This window comes from Hyla sarda, chromosome 2 (genome assembly GCF_029499605.1).
Source record: "Hyla sarda isolate aHylSar1 chromosome 2, aHylSar1.hap1, whole genome shotgun sequence".
NCBI lineage: Eukaryota > Metazoa > Chordata > Amphibia > Anura > Hylidae > Hyla > Hyla sarda.
In genome coordinates this window covers 306,250,952-306,268,490 of record NC_079190.1, presented here as the reverse complement: position 1 = coordinate 306,268,490, position 17,539 = coordinate 306,250,952, and the positions used below count along the sequence as shown (strand labels likewise).

Sequence of the window (17,539 nt, the reverse complement as noted above, 5' to 3'; positions counted from 1 at the left end):
TTTAGGGGAAATATTGGGTCCGGTGATAATGCAGAGTGCTTAGGGGATGACACACTCTATAATTTAGATCATTCAGCCGTTGCCGCAAGGCTCAGGCCTAACTCACTGCGATTACTGCGATATAGGTCGTCTCTCATCAAGAGCCAGGAGAAAGAGAGCGATAAGATGGCTGCCGCTCCCTTATATGGTCAGGGGGTGTGGCGATTTTGATTGGTCCGAACGTCTACCATTCACTTTACATGGTATCATGGGATTGCTTATATCACAGGATCTATATACATTGCAAAACCCAAAATGAGGCTAGAGATACCAAAGTGAGGCCTGGAACGCATCCAGAATGAGGCTTGGAACGCATTGCATGACCCAAAGGCCCTGCGACACCATGGAAACAAGTAATTAACCATTTATATACAGAAATAATACTATATACATTATTCTATGGATAAATTAGGAATCGATATACTATAATAGAGGCGACTAGGGGCGGACTGACTAACAGAGATTACTAAGTCCTAGGGACTCTGGCTATGGGGACCCATAGATAAATAAGTACCATATGAAATGCGGTACTGGGACACCACAATTGTCTTCGGCTTCCATAGGTCAGGTTTCAGTCCTTCCAGCTGGTGCTCCCTCACAAACCGGACAACATCCCCATAGAACCAGGGAGCGTTCCAGTTGTAAGGGATGGAGCTGTCCCACCTGTCCCAGCCCAGCTGTCTCCAGAGGGGCATGAGAAACCAGCAAGACATGGACCTGTCTGCTGAGCCAGTCTTTTCAACAAGAGTCCGCTGCACGCTGACTCATGCAAAGGAGGCCCTCAGCAGAGTGGGGATATCGGGTATTCCCTTCCCACCCTTGCGGGGAACCTTGTACATCACAGTCCTCTTGACTCTGTCTAATTTGCCCCAGATGAAGCGAAACACTGTCCGGGTGATGGCCTTGCAAACGGTGGTATGGGGAGGCCAGGTCTGTGCGGTATACTGGAGCACAGGCAAAACTTCACTCCGCAGGACAAGAGCTTTGCCTTCAACAGAGAGCTTTCTGGAGCTCCACAGTCCGATCTTAGAGTTCATCTTTCCTAGTCGGTCTTGCCAAGACTTAAGGGCCACTCCTTCCTTCCCGAACCAGACTCCAAGAATTTGAATGAAGTCCGGCTTAACAGTAAAGGGGAAGGGGGCGGAAGAGGCCAGGTGCCATTCCCCGAAGAGAATGGCTTCCGACTTCCCGCAGTTGACTTTTGCCCCCGAAGCTCTGCCGAAGTTCTCGCAGGTCTGGACGAGTGCACTCACCGAACGCTGTTCAGCACAGAAGACGGTCACGTCGTCCATGTAGAGCGAGCACTTGACCTCGTAGCGATCTGGTCCTGGTGCGGTGATCCCTCTGATCTCTCCATTCTGCCGGATAGTCTCAGCGAAGATCTCTATAACACAAACAAAAAGGAGAGGTGAAAGAGGGCAGCCTTGTCTAACCCCTGAAAGGATGGAAAAGGGGTTAGTCTTCCAGCCGTTCACCAACACCGTGCTGTAAATATCAAAATACATGACGTTAACAAAAGAGAAAAACATCTTCCCCAGACCTAGCCTGTGCAAAGCCCTGCCCATGAATGCGTGGGAGATGCGGTGAAACGCCTTCTCCTGATCCAAACTGACCAGGGCGGCGCGGCCACGACGGTCCTGGATGTAATGGACCGTGTCTCTCAAAAGGGCAAGGCTGTCAGCAATCCTGCGACCAGGAATCCTGCGTCCGAATGGACGATCTGCCAGATGACAGATTTCAGCCTGTTGGCCAGCACCTTGGCGAGGATCTTGTAGTCCACGTTCAGGAGAGAGATGGGACGCCAGTTTTTCAGGTCACATCTCTCCCCCTTCCGCTTATACAAGATCGTGATCATCCCTTTCCTCAACGACGGAGGCATTCTGCCCCCCACCACCATCTCCTCGTTCACCTCCAACAGGTCTGGACAGATCAGGTCACCCAGCGCTACATAGAGCTCTACCGGGAGACCACCACTGCCCGGGGTCCTGCCGGGCTTAAAGGATTTAGCAGCAGAGAGCAGCTCCCCCACCGTCAAGGGATCGTCCATAGCCGCCGCACCTGCGGGATCAACAACGTTAGTGATACCTGACAGGAAACTTTCAGCGGCTTCGGGGTCGGGTGACTTGGGGGCGTAGAGGTTGCTGTAGAAGTCGGAGAAGACCCCCACCACCTCCTCCTTGCCCCTCCTCATGTGTCCGGTCTCATCTCGTAGCTCAGTCAGGGGCGTGTGGCCAGCATGGCGCTTCCTGAAAAAGAAAGAGTTACACTTCACACCCTTCTCCAGGTTCTCCACCTTAGAACGAAAGACGATTTACTTGGATTCCACCACAAAGTGCCTTTTCAGGCTCTTTTTGGTCTCCTCCAGCTCCTCCCTGATGTCCCAGCCACACTGGAGCAGATCCTGCAGGGACCGCAGCTCGCGCTGCAGTTTCCTGAAGTCCCACTTCTTTGCACACACCTGTTGTCTGCCTTTTGCCTGAAAGAAACAACGGAACTCGACTTTAACATATTCCCACCAATCGCTGATGCAGTTAAACAGACATTTGTCATTACGACAAACAAGGTACGCATTCCTAAGTTCCTCCATGACCTCCCTCTGATTCAACAGGGCACAATTCAACTTCCAGGAAATCGAATGGCCCTGTGGTCAGAGAAGAAGCAGGGGACCATAGAGTACGACACCTTTCTGACTGCTCTCGAAGTGAAGATGAAGTCTATCCGAGAACGGAGCGAGCCATCGGGGCGGCTCCACGTATAGTTTACGGAGCCGTTCCCGATGGACCCAACAACGTCCTGCAAGGATGCCTCTGTCACCATCTCAATCAGCAGCTTAGACGTCATGTCCAGGTTGGTGGATGTGCCAGAACTGCGCCCGTCCACCTCAATGGGGCAGTTGAAGTCACCACCTAACACTACTGCCCTAGTGGTGGCGAGCTGAGCCTGCAGGGCCTGGAGAACCTCCAGTCGGACATTCTTCTCAGAGGAGGCATACATGTTGATGAGCCGCACGGGCTCACCCGCCCACGAACCGTCTGCAACGAAAAGTCTGCCACAGACGAGCTCCCGGACGGAATCAAGTGCAAAGTTACCTCCCCTGATCAGGATGGCCACCCCCGCAGACCAACTGTCACCCCCTCCAGACCAGTAGGAAGGGCCGTGAGACCACCACCTGGCCAGGTGGTTGTAAGACCTAGAAGCAGACAAAGCACATTCATGAATCATGTAAACATCACACCTCTGAGAATCTAAGAACGTAAGGACAGTCTGAAATCTAAACCTAGCTCTAATACTCCTCACATTAATGCAGAAGATGTTGAGATGAGATGTTCAGATACTAGTTACCACTCCGGTCGGGCGGGTCCTCTTCTCTGGCGTCTGTCAGCTCCTGTGGCTTCTCATAGCGCACTTCCAAGAACCCATCGTAGACCGGGTTGGCCGGTGCATCTAGAATTTCTTTGACCTCTGGGTCCTGCAGCAGCTCCTCCATAGACTGAGCTTGGACTTGCTCCACTTGGGCCTGCTCCATCTCCTCCTCTCCATCTGGAGCTTGGGGGGTCTCATAGACCTGCTCTGCTTGGACCTGCTCCATCTCCTCCTCTTCGTCTGAAGCTTGAGGAGTCTCGCAAGTCTTGATGATCTTTTTGTGGCACTCAGCTGATGCATTGTCCCTTCCTTTCCACTTCCTCTGTATGGTACCTGGGGGAGGAAGCACAGGAAAATCCTCCGAAGAGCGGGCACCAGCAACTGGAGGGGGGTTAGGTGCTGCTGGGCCAGGAGAGAAAGGAGGCTGGGTGGGGCGGGGGGCAGAAGAGAGTGGCCGGGCAGAGGAGGACGGGGCAGGGGGGGGCCGGGGTGGGGTACGGGGGGCAGGGGGTGCTGGGGCGGGAGGGGCAGGGGTTGGGGCGGGAGGGGCGGGGGTGGTGGGTTTCGCCTTCTTACCCTCCTTGGTCGGCTTGGCCATCCGTGCTGCTGGCTCCGGAGCTGGGTCTGGCTTCGTGCAACTCCACAGGACTTATCTTCTACCTGGACATGCCACAGACCTGCAGGAGATGTGGCAAGATGGGCCACGAGGGCAAGGACTCCCAGTATCTTCTACAGGTTCCAATGGTGGCAAAGGTGATGTAGAAGATTCCGGACAGAAAAGTTGCAATTCCGAGGGTGTCAGCCGTGGAGAAGCCTTGATCCGCCAGCATCTTCTTGCAGAACACGTCGTGGGACATGTCCGGCACTTTTCCGTCCACAGGCTTCAGCTTCAAGGCAACAGTCTGCCTCATCCAGGGCTCCAGGGTTGGAGCTTCCAGGTTGGGGATTCTGCCGCCCTTCTGCCTTGCTGTGGTGGAGGTTGAAGCTTGCTGTGGTTGGGGCTGGACCTCCAGGCCTTGCCCTGCAGCCGCCTGGGTGGACTTGCTGGTTGAGGCCATGGCTTCTTCCAGCAGGCTCTTTTCCGCTTTCTTGCTTGTGGAGATTCTTCACAAAGTCTTCTTTCCCGGGTGGGAGGAGCTATGCAAATCTTCTCCAGAGGCCACGAGTTTCTTCAAAAAGTTTCTGCGCCGCCTTTGTCTTCGCCAAAGTTCCGGAATTCACCGCCGATTCCCTTCTTCCAAGTTCTTAGTCAGCTTCTTCTGGAGCTGGGTCTGGCTTTGGTGCTCTCGCTGCCACAGATGCCCATGTTCTCTCCCTCTGGGGGCAGTCCTTGTAGCTGTGGGCTGCCAATTCGCAGAGGTTGCAGGTCTTGCTTTTGGGGCAATCCTTGTTCGTGTGACCTGTCACATGGCAAAACCTGCAGGCATACTCTTTACAGTCCTTGCCCTCGTGGCCCATCTTGCCACATCTACTGCATGTCTGTGGCATGTCCCGGTAGAAGATAAGTCCTGTGGAGTTGCCCAAGGAGAATGTCGGTGGCAGGTGCTGTAGTCCATCTGGAAAAGCAAGGTTCTTGTTCAGTCTGACGACCACAGACCACTTGCAGGTCCAGTATCCGAGGGAGTTCAGGATGCGGGTGGGCTCCCTCACCACGGTGCAGAAGCGCTTCAGGAAGGTCGAGATGTCCGTGCCTGGGGTGTGTGGGTTCTGCATTGAGACCGTCACCCGCCTCTCCTCTCTTTGAATAGGGCAGTTGCCCACAAAGCGAGAGAAAGGGGATTCAGGACTCGCCGCTTTCACCGCCTCCCAGTATCTTCTACAGGTTCCAATGGTGGCAAAGGTGATGTAGAAGATTCCGGACAGAAAAGTTGCCCGTAGCTTCTTCCAGCAGGCTCTTTTCCGCTTTCTTGCTTGTGGAGATTCTTCGTAAAGTCTTCTTTCCAGGGTGGGAGGAGCTATGCAGATCCGGTCCCGGTAGGAGGAGCTATGCAAATCTTCTCCAGAGGCCACGAGTTTCTTCAAAAAGTTTCTGCACCGCCTTTGTCTTCGCCGAAGTTCCGGAATTCACTGCCGATTGCCTTCTTCCAAGTTCTTCGTCGGCTTCTTCCGGAGCTGCAGTCTTCAAGATCTTCTCCTTCTTCAGATGTTCCGAGGCAGGCAGGAGATGATCTTCAGGTGGTATGCTCTTGAGAATTGCGGTTCTAATAAGAACGAAAAGTACTGCAATCGTACTACGCAAAATCTCTACCACAATGCTGGGAGTTCTTCAGATCGCCTGTTTCGTGGTTTTTGCCACTCCTCAGTACAGAGCACTTCATCTATTGGAGCAGGTGCCGTTCTTACTCAGAAAAACGCCAAGGGCAAGACTTTAACTTGTGGGTTCTTCTCCAAGACCTTCTCTCCTGCTGAGAGGAATTACTCCATTGGAGATCTTGAACTCCTCGCTATGAAGCTAGCTTTGGAGGAATGGGGACATTTATTGGAATGTTCTTCTCATCCGGTCAGCATCTATTTCAACCATAAGAATCTTTTATACCTTCAGTCTTCTCAGCGTTTGAACCTCCGCAAGGTGGTCACTGATCTTTTCTAGGTTCAACTTCTTCATCCACTTCCGTCCAGCAGACGAGAACATCAGAGCAGATGCCCTTTCTGGGTCCTCTGACGTCCTTAGACTCCCCACACAGGCATATTATTTCTCATGACTGTTTGATTCCTGCCACTCCTGCTGAAATTCAGCAAGTTCCTCTGGGAAAATCCTTTGTGCCTGCCAGGTACTGAAATGGGGTCATTCTTCCTTGACAGCAGGACATCCTGGAATACGCAAGTCTCTACTTCTAATCTCCCGGCACTACTGGTGGGCCCATCTGATTTAGTTTGTTCCTGTGAAGCTTGTGCCCGTGACAAAACCCCTCGACAGAGAACTGCAGGACTCTTACAGCCTTTACCCATTCTGGAGACTCCCTGGTCCCATATTGCCATGGATTTCATCACCGATTTGCCACCATCTCATAACACTGTCATTTGGGTCGTTGTAGATTGGTATTCATTCCTCTACCAGGTCTTCCTTCTGCTCCACAGCTGGCACAGTACTTCTTGCTGCATGTCTTTCGTTTACATGGTCTTCCTCAGCATATAGTTTCGGATCATGGTGTGCAGTTTGTCTCTAAATTCTGGTGAGTCCTTTTTAACCGTCTGGACATCAAGCTGGACTTCTCCTCGTCCTTTCACCCTCAGTCCAACGGTCAGGTGGAGAGGGTTAATCAAATTCTTGAGACTTATATTTGGCATTTTGGTTCAGCTTGCCAAGACAATTGGGTCAACCTTCTCCCCTGGGCTGAATTCTCTTATAATCATAAGGATTCCGAGTCCACGAGGTTGTTTCCTTTTTGTTTTGTCTACCGACTCCATCTCTGTTCTCCTCTTCCTCTCCCAGTTTCCTCCAGTGTGCCTGCTCTTGATGAGCTGGTCTGTGACTTCTCCACCCTCTGGCAACAGACCCAACAGTCATTATCCCAGGCTTCTTCACGCATGAAGGCGAAAGCTGATAAAAGTAGAAGACCTCCTCCGTCCTCTCCTGGTGACATGGTGTGGCTTTCATCCAACTACATCCGCTTCAAGATACCCTGTTACAAGCTTGGTCCTCGCTACCTTGGTCCCTTCCAGATTCTATGAAAAATGAATCCTGTCTTCTACAAACTCTGTCTACCTGCTACGAATTCCCAATTCTATCCACGTCTCTCTCCTCAAGCCTCTTGTCATAAACTGGTTTTCTCAAAAGAATCTCGTCCCCACAGAGCGCGGGGGCTGATGGGTCAGGCGTCAGTGCGCACAGCTGCACATGACGTCTAGGTGACTCATGGTGCGCACTGTGTCTGGAGCCCGCACGCGTGCACTGTGTCTGGAGAGCCCGCACAAGGGAGGCCCGCTGCCAGGACAGGAGAAGCCCGGGCCCCCAGCTCTGGAGTCTGGGCTGCTGGAGAGGGCGGCTAAGGAGAGAGAGGCCTGCAGCAGCAGCAAGTGCCAGTAAGTGGCTGCTGGCCTGCTGCCATACATGATGGGGATGTAGTCCTGAACTGTGAGCATACATTATGTAGGCTCACAGCTCAGGACTACATCCCCATCATGTATGATTGTGACTGTCTAATATATGTAGGCTCACAGCTAAGGACTACATCCCCATCATGTGTGATTGTCTATTATATGTAGGCTACATATAATAGACAGTCACAATCATACATGATGGGAATGTAGTCCTGAGCTGTGAGCCTACATATAATAGACAGTCACAATCATACATGATGGGGATGTAGTCTTGAGCTGTGAGCCTGGGCATGTATGGTGTGGTCAAGGCATACTGGAAGTTGCATGCTGGGAGTTGCAGTTACTACTGTAACGCCCAGCATGCCCTGATATTATCAGGGTATGCTGGCCATTACAGTTAGTATTAACTGCAACTCCCAGCATGCCCTGATACAATCTTGGTCTGCTCTGCAGCTGTCCCAAAATTAGTTTTGGGTCAGCGGCAAAACCATAGGCTGCATCAGCCTGATACAGTCTATGGTTTTTCAGCTGACCCAAAAGTACAACTCCCATTATGTTGCACTATACTCCTGAGTCCTGGGGAAGCAATGCATTAATTTTGGGACAGCTGCAGAGCAGACCAAGATTGTATCAGGGCATGCTGGGAGTTGCAGTTACTATCTGTAATGCCCAGCATGCCCTGATACAGCTTATGTTTTGCAGCTGACCCAAAACTACAACTCCCATTATGTTGCACTATACTATAATATAGGTTATATGGTGCTACATGCTGGGGGGAGCTGTAGTTTTGGGTCAGCTGCAGAGATATAGGCTGGAATCTGGATCAAGAAATTTCCTTGATCCAGATTCCAGCCTATATCTCTGGAGCTGACCCAAAACTACAGCTCCCCCCAGCATGTAGCACCATATAACCTATATTATAGTATAGTGCAACATAATGGGAGTTGTAGTTTTGGTCACCATATATTGTATCAGGGCATGCTGGGAATTGTAGTTGGTAACTGCAAATCCCAGCATTGCATTCCTTGAAGGAATGCAATGCTGGGAGGTACAGTTACCAACTACAATTCCCATAATGCCCTGATACAATCTATGATGACCAAAACTACAACTTCACACATCTTGCACTATATAGGAGTACAATTTAGATTATGGTGCAACATGCTGGGATTCCTAGTGTGTGGTCAGCTGCAGACCCAAAACTACAACGTGCATGCTGCTCCAAGCTTGCTGGGTGCCGCATCACTTTTTCAACCAATCTGGTGCAAAAAAAAATTCAGTTTGGAATATTCCCCCCCTCTGTGCCACCATCTTATAGTAAAAGCGTTCTTCTGTTTGCCAAGTAAAGAAAAACATGAGTTTTACCATTCAACTTACAATTTTTTTTCAAATCCACATCAAATGCATCCCTATAAACACCAGCAAACATACACACAAGTGGGAGGTCTAGTCAGGGCTGGTGCATGGATTTTTGACACTCTAGGCAAAACCTAATTTTGACAACCCTTTGGCTCCGCCCATTGAACCCCTTGGCAAATATAAGATCAGGGGTAGAATAAGTCCCATAAGCCTTATGGTAAATTCTGGACTTGGCCTCCTCCCTACAATTATAACTATACTGCACCTAATGTGGGGGAACTGTACTGCACCTAATGTGGGGGAACTGTACTGCACCTAATGTGGAGGAACTGTACTACTAACCTAAATGTGGGGGAACTATACTGCCAACCTAATGTGGGGGAACTGTACTACTAACCTAATGTGGGGGAACTATACTGCACCTAATGTGGGGGAACTATACTGCACCTAATGTGGGGGAACTATACTGCCAACCTAATGTGGGGGAAATATATTTCCATCCTAATGTGGGAGATTTATACTGCCAACCAAATGTGGGGGAACTATGCTGCCAACCTAATGTGAATACAAAAATATAAAATTGTACTATTCTGATCCCTATAGCGCTTTTATTTTTCTGTATATGGGGATGTATGAGGGTCATTTTTAGCGCTGTGATTTGTAGTTTTTATCTGTACCATTTTTTTTTTGGGCTTTTTAGATATTTTTTATGGTATTTGAAGTGACCAAAAATGTGCTAATCTGATTAGTGCACTATTACGACTTTTGGGACCCCACTTCTGATTTTGCCCAGGGCCATGCTAAGCCTAAAACTGGCCCTGGATCCAATCCTCCTACACTATGCAAGCAGTAGTGTGTGTGTGTGTGTGTATGTATATAAACACACACACGCGTGCGCGGAGTGAGTTTGTGCTTTAGGGTGCACACCCTAATGCAATAGGCTGCGCACGCCTATGTGCATAACTAAGCTCTCCATAGGTTATATATGCGTCTATGAGGTTACATTTGAGTGACCAGACCACATAGTCCCGGTGGGTCTAGTGAAGGCTGAGGAGTTTACTTTTTTTTATTAAAGGGATGGTGGCTTTAGTATAACACCTATAATTCAGAGCATGCTCAAAGCCCTCAACTGTACTGGGATGTGGCCAACTCTGTTCTCAGAGGTTGCATTATTGCAGACACAGCTACTGCAAAAAAGCAGATAACTTTGTAGCTCAAAGGGAGGTGTTTTGCACCACCTTACAGTATCCCTACTGTTTGTCTCAAAGTCTGCTACAGATAAGAAACCAAGGTGAAGCGAAGGGAAAATTTATACAGGTCTCATATGGATGCCCCACTGGTCTGATATGGTAAAAAAAAATTGCCAGGGGTCTCTTCTTGCAGATTTTTTTTATATAAGTAATTTACAAGTCTGTTTAACTTTCTGGAGCCAGTTGATATGAAAAAAATTGCTTTTCATCGGAGTACCCCTTTAACCTGATAAGGACCCAGGGCGTACCTGTACGCCCTGTGCCCGCTCCCCTGTCACGAGCTGACCCCGCGTCATAGCAGGTCGGTCCCAGCTGCTATTAACAGCCGGGACCCGTGGCTAATACGGGACATCACCGATCGAGTTGATGTCCAGTATTAACCCCTTAGATGTGGCGATCAAATTTGATCGCTGCTTCAAAAATGAAAAATAGAAAAAGCTTCCCGGTAGCTCAGTGGAGCTGATCGGGACCACCGCGGTAAAACTGTGGTGTCCCGATCAGCTGAGAGGACGCAAGGAGGGTCCCTACCTTCCTCCTCGGCGTCCGATCGTCGCTCGATTGCTCCATGCCTGTGATCAAGGCTGGAGCAGCAGAGCAATGATAACATTGATCAATGCTATGCTATGGCATAGCACTGAACAGTGTATGCAATCAGAATGCAATCAGAAGTCCCCTATATGTAATCAGTATGCATGTTATAGTCCCCTATGTGTCATTGTCCAAACTATAAAAATATAATGATAATTAAACTGCACAGTCAATGGCGTACACTAGAGATGAGCAAATTTACAGTAAATTCGATTTGTCACGAACTTCTCGGCTCGGCAGTTGATGACTTATGACTTAAATTAGTTCAGCTTTCAGGTGCTCCCGTGTGTTGGAAAAGGTGGATACAGTCCTAGGAGACTCTTTCCTAGGACTGTATCCCCCTTTTCCAGCCCACCGGAGCACCTGAAAGCTGAACTAATTTATGCAGGATAAGTCATCAACTGCCGAGCCGAGAAGTTCATGACAAATCGAATTTACTGTAAATTCGCTCATCTCTAGCGTACACGCAAAAAATTCCAAAGTACAAAATGGAGTATTTTTGGTCACTTTGTATACCCTGAAAAATGTATAAAAAAAGAGATCAAAAAGTCCCATCAAAACAAAAATGGTACCGATAAAAACTTCAGAACAGCAGTGAAAATTTTACTTTTTTTTGACTAAAATGCTGGTGTAACCCCAAATATTTAATTTTCACAATGGGTAAAGGGAGAAAAAGCCCCTGAGAATGTGTTACTCATTTCTCCCAAGTATAAAATTATCCCATATGTGGGCGTAAAGTGCTGTGCAGGCAAATGGCAGGGCTCAAAATATAAGGAGCGCATTTGGCTTATGGAGAGAAAATTTGTTTGAAATAGTATTTGGGGGCCATGCCACATCAACAAAAAGCTGGTGTAACCCCAAATTTTTTTTCCACAAGGGGTAATAGGAAAAAAATCCTAGGATTTGAGCTGGAATGGAAGTTGGGGGCAATGTTAAATTCACAAAGCCCCCATGGTTCCTGGACAGTGGAAACAGTTTGAAACAGTGGTCCCATGAAAATAAAAAAAATTATTTTTCATATTCACAACCAACTGTTCCAAAAATCTGTCAAACACCTGTGGGGAGCAAATGCTTACTGCACCCCTTGAGAATCGTGCAGTACACACTCCCCCTCCCATAGACTTGCATTGAGGGGGCATGGTGTGATGTCACAAGGGGTGTGGCTGTGATGTCACCACCCCTGCAGCCCGTACCCAGAGTTCGGAACAATATGTTCCAAACCGTGGGGAAGTAGAGTACCCCTTTAATTATGTGGCATAGTTCCCCCACACTAGGTAGGCTGCATAGTTCTCCCACACTAAGTAGGCAGCATAGTTCCCCCACACTAGGTTTTCAGCATAGTTCCCCCACATTAGGTTGGCAGTATAGTTCCCCCCACATTAGGCTGGCAGTATAGTCCCCCCCCCCCCCCACATTAGCTTAGCAGTATAGTTCCCCCAACATTAGGTTATCAGCATAGTCCCCCCACATTAGGTTGTCAGCATAGTCCCCCCCCCCACATTAAGTTGGCAGTATATTTCCCCCACATTACATTGGCAGTATAGTTCCCCCCCACATTAGGCTGGCAGTATATTTCCCCCACATTAGATTGGCAGTATAGTTCCCCCAACACTAGGTAGGCAGCATACTTCCCCCATGCTAGGTAGGATGCATAGTTCCCCCACACTAGGTAGGCAGCATAGTTCCCTCCACAGTAGGTGGTCAGCATAGTTCCCCCCACATTATGTTGACAGCATAGTTCCCCCCACATTAGGTTGTCAGCATAGTTCCTCCACATTAGGTTGTCAGCATAGTTCCCCCACATTAGGCTGGCAGTATAATTCCCCCCACATTAGGTTACATACATAGTTAGTATGGTTGAAAAAAGACATACGTCCATTAAGTCCAACCAGGGAATTGAAGGGAAGGGGATAAGGGGAAGGGATGTAGTGTTATAATTCTGCATAAGCATTAATGTTATTTTGCTCCAGGAATGTATCTAACCCTGTTTTAAAGCTGTTAATTGTTCCTGCTGTGACCAGTTCCTGAGGTAGACCGTTCCATAAATTCACAGTCCTCACGGTAAAGAAGGCGTGTCGCCCCTTTAGACTAAACCTTTTCTTCTCCAGACGGAGGGAGTGCCCCCTCGTCCTTTGGGGGGGTTTAACCTGGAACACTTTTTCTCCATATTTTTTGTATGGGCCATTTATATACTTATATACGTTTATCATATCCCCCCTTAAACGTCTCTTCTCAAGACTAAACAATTGTAACTCCTTTAATCGCTCCTCATAGCTAAGATGTTCCATGCCCCATATTAGTTTAGTAGCACGTCTCTGCATCATCTCCAGCTCCACAGTGTCCCTTTTATGAACAGGCGACCAAAACTGAACAGCATATTCCAGGTGAGGCCGTACTAATGCTTTATAAAGGGGGAATATTATGTCCCTGTCCCTTGAGTCCATGCCTCTTTTTATACATGACAATATCCTGCTGGCTTTGGAAGCAGCAGCCTGACATTGCATGCTATTCTGAAGTCTGTGATCTACAAGTACACCCAGATCCTTCTCTACCAGTGACTCTGCCAGTTTAATCCCCCCTAAGACATACGATGCATGCATGCTATTAGTACCCAGATGCATAACTTTACATTTATCCACATTGAACCTCATTTGCCAAGTGGATGCCCAGACACTTAGTCTATCCAAGTCATCTTGTAACTTATGCACATCCTCTATAGACTGTACTGTGCTACAAAGTTTGGTGTCATCTGCAAAGATAGAAACAGAGCTGTTAATACCATCCTCTATATCATTGATAAATAAATTAAACAACAGCGGGCCAGTACTGAACCTTGGGGTACACCACTAATAACCGGGGACCAGAGTACGAATCATTGACCACCACTCTCTGGGTACGATCCATGAGCCAGTGTTCAATCCAGTTACAAACTAAAGTTTCCAAGCCCAAAGACCTTAACTTACCTGTCAGACGTCTATGAGGGACAGTATCAAATGCTTTTGCAAAATCCAGAAACACTATATCCACAGCCATTCCTCTGTCAAGGCTTCTACTCACCTCTTCATAAAAGCAAATTAGATTGGTTTGACAATTTCTATCCTTAGTAAACCCATGCTGGCTATTACTTATAATACAATTATCCCCTATGTATTCCTGTATGTAATCCCGTATAAGTCCTTCAAACAATTTACCCACAATGCACGTTAAACTTACCGGTCTATAATTGCCTGGCGAAGACCTAGAGCCCTTCTTGAAGATTGGTACCACATTCGCCTTGCGCCAGTCCCTTGGCACAATACCAGACACCAGAGAATCTCTAAATATCATGAACAAGGGTACAGATATTACTGAACTTACCTCTCTAAGAACTCTTGGGTGTAGTCCATCCGGTCCTGGAGATTTGCTTACATTTACTTTACTTTACTTACCTTGTACCATCTCTACATTAAGCCAGTTCAGTACATTACATGATGTGTTACCAGCACTGACCTGTCCAATGTCAGCTCCTTCTTCCATAGTATATACAGAACTAAAGAACCCATTCAGTAGCTCCGCCTTCTCTTTATCGCCCGTGACAACCTCCCCATTATCATTATTAAGGGGTCCTACATGCTCTGTCCTTGGTTTTTTGGTATTTATATATCTAAAAAAAAATATTTAGGATTAGTTTTGCTTTCTTTGGCCACCTGTCTCTCATTTAGAATTTTTGCTGTTTTTATTATATTTTTACAGATTTTATTAAGCTCCTTGTACTGTTTAAATGTTATAGCTGACCCATCAGATTTGAATTTTTTGAAGGCTATTTTTTTGTTGTTTATTGCTCTTTTAACATCATTTGTCAGCCATGTAGGATTTATTTTAATCGTTTATATTTGTTCCCCTTTTGTATATATTTAGCTGTATAGTTATTTAGAGTTGATTTAAAGATGTCCCATTTACCTTCTGTATCAGTATTTGACAACACCTCCCCCCAGTCTATGTCCTGTAGTGCAGCTCTCAGCCCAGGGAAATTTTCCTTTTTAAAGTTATATGTTTTTGCCTTCCCCGTCTGTCTTTGTTTTCTACATTTTAAGTCAAAAGTAACTATATTGTGGTCGCTATTACCAAGGTTTTCCCGCACAGTTACATAACCAACCAGCTCTGCATTGTTGGAAATGATCAGATCCAACAAGGCATCACTTCTTGTTGGGTCCTCCACAAACTGGCCCATAAAATTATCCTGCAATAAATTTAGGAATTTTCTCCCCTTTGTAGTTTTAGCCAGCCCCCGGCCTCAATCTATGTCTGGATAGTTAAAATCTCCCATTATTACCACTGTACCTGCCCTGGCAGCCCCCTCTATTTGTTTATGCAGCCGACCTTCTATCTCTTCAGTGATATTAGGGGGTCTGATTACACCAAACACTATTTTTTCAATATTTCCCTTCTTTTGTAATTCTACCCACAGTGATTCCACATCCTCAGAATCATCACACACTATGGCATCGTTCACACTGACTTTTATACCACTTCTTACATACAGACAGACTCCACCACCTTTTCAGTTCATTCTATCCTTGCGAAACAATGTAAACCCCTGCAGATTAACAGCCCAGTCATGCGAGGAGTCCAGCCATGTCTCAGTGACCCCAACTATATCAATATGTTCCTCCAGTATCAAGGCCTCAAGCTCCCCCATTTTATTTGTTCGGCTTCTGGTATTTGTGAACATACACTTTACATTTCCATTAAGTTTTACACATATAGTCTCACTAATGGGATTTTCTGAGTTATTGGGGTTAATGTTATTTTTTGAGTTATAAGGGCTAAGTGTACTATTTAAGTTATTGGGCTAATGGGATTTTTTGCGTTATTGGGTCAAACGTTATTATTTAAGTTATTGGGGCTAATGGTATTTTTTGAGTTAATGGGGCTTATTGTAGTTATTGAGTTATTGGGGCTAATGGAATTTTTTGAATTATTGGGATTACAATTTTTCGGGCTACATTTATTTTTACGGCTGGTCTGTAACCCATGGATCTCCTTATCCACTGCTCTTAACCTCCCCCCACAGGACTCCTCTCCACCCACCATTATGTCCTGACCCCTCTCTAACCTATCCATCCCACTGTCTGCTTTCTTTGCTTTATTATCCTCCCCCCACTCACCTAGTATAAATACTCTGCCACCCCTTCCAGGATTCTCTCCCCCAGCAAAGCGGACCCCCTTCCATTCAGGTGCAAATTATCCGTAGAATATAGTTTTTACCCCAATGAAAAGTCAGTCCAGTGCTCTAAAAACCCAAACCCTTCCCCCTTACACCACGACTTAAGCCATGCATTTAACTCCTTAAGCTCCCGCTGTCTTTCCTGCGATGCATGTCTCAAAGAAAGATAGATATATCAGCTCACCCATACATCCACATAGACAGATATCGTTCCTCTCAGTACATCTCAGATTGGAAGCTCCGGGCTGAACACTGGAGCCGTGTCTCCAGGTGGACTCATCAGAAAAAGGTAAGGTGAAAAAGTCCGGCTCCCATGGGTGTAAAAAATATATTTTTATTGATCCATATTAAAATCCAAAAAACACAAATGGATTAGTATATATGCACAGAAGGAAACACCTCCGACGCGTTTCGACTTAACAAGTCTTAGTCATGGAGATAAGTATTATGATAAATGTTGCACCTTTTATACCTGGATAACAAATGACCTGTTCTATGGAGAGAGCCGGGGCACGCCCAGCCCCATTCAGAGGGGAGGTGACTATTCAGGTGTGGGCATACTTAGATAATCAAATAGGAAACAGGATATATTTTAACTACATATAAATTGTATATATAAATGTAAATATACAAAATATGAGAATATTACTCAATATATGTAACTAAGGTCATGCCTATAATTAAGACCTGCTGGGAAGCGTGTGTCAAGGCATAAAATCCAATATGCTTCCCGTCTGAATAGTGTTCTATTCCAGTCACCACCTCTCCGGGGTGGACGCACCCTTTCCAAACCAGTAAGCTCAATATCAGGGACGGCACCTGCATGTTTTTCAAGAAGATGTTTAGAAAACCCTGACATAGATCGATTACCTACTCTTTGGTTGTCAGATATGTTAAGGTGTTCCTGAATACGAATTTTTAATTTACGGCTGGTACACCCAATATACTGTAAATTGCATGTTTTACACACCAAACTGTATATCACATGGTGAGTTTGACAATTGATGAAACTCTTTATGCCATATATTTTGTTATTAACGCAAGATGAAAAATTAGAACTGTTAGACATGTATTTGCATGTTTTGCACCTATTATGTCCACATTGGTAACTACCTTTTACTGTGAGCCAGGTATCTTTATTATGTTTGGAGGTGATATCACTGGGAGAAAGTTGCTGATGTAAAGATCGTGCCTTTTTAGGTACGACTCTGATGCCTTGGCTCACAATGTGAGACATAGTGGAATCATAGTGCAAAACCGGTAGATGTTTAAATATTATTTTTTTGATGTCATAAAATTGATTAGAAAATGCTGTGGTGAAAGTAGGTAAATTATTGCTACTTTCAGCTACATTTCTCTGAGGTTTATCAAGTAAATAGTAATCAGAAGATTTAGAATTAACAATGCCTTCCGCTCTAGCAATTGTATGATGTGAATAGCCCATCTCTCTAAGACGTTTTTTAATATCTGTACACGATGTTATGTATGACTGTTGTTTGGAAGAGGCTCTTCTCGCTCTAACAAATTCACCAATGGGTAAATTCTGTATGACATGTTTTGGGTGACAGCTTGATGCGTGTAATAGACTATTTCCCGCACATGGCTTGCGGTACAGCTTGGTGTGTATGCATGCATTGTTTATGTCTCCAGTCAGGGTAACATCCAAAAAATCAATTTCTGATTGAGATAAATT

The 17,539-nt window shown here is 46.5% G+C and overlaps 1 protein-coding gene across 1 annotated transcript; it reads right to left on the bottom strand.

Moving 5' to 3' along the window:
• Positions 1–486: 486 nt before the first annotated feature.
• LOC130357908 (uncharacterized) lies at positions 487–2,250 on the bottom strand. Its single transcript, XM_056560660.1, has 2 exons — positions 2,125–2,250; positions 487–1,423 (listed from the first exon to the last, which is right to left on the bottom strand). Exons 1-2 carry the CDS (start codon positions 2,228–2,230, stop codon positions 804–806), a joined length of 726 nt encoding a protein of 241 aa, XP_056416635.1. The 5' UTR covers positions 2,231–2,250; the 3' UTR covers positions 487–803.
• Between the last annotated feature and the right edge of the window lie 15,289 nt (positions 2,251–17,539).

Bases quoted from the DNA above. Each gene is read 5' to 3' on its own strand.
- LOC130357908 (XM_056560660.1), bottom strand. From the start codon at position 2,230: ATGAGGAGGGGCAAGGAGGAGGTGGTGGGGGTCTTCTCCGACTTCTAC. The intron at 1,424-2,124 runs GTATCACTAACG...TTTGTGTTATAG, and splicing joins CGCTGAAAGTTTCCTGTCAG to AGATCTTCGCTGAGACTATC.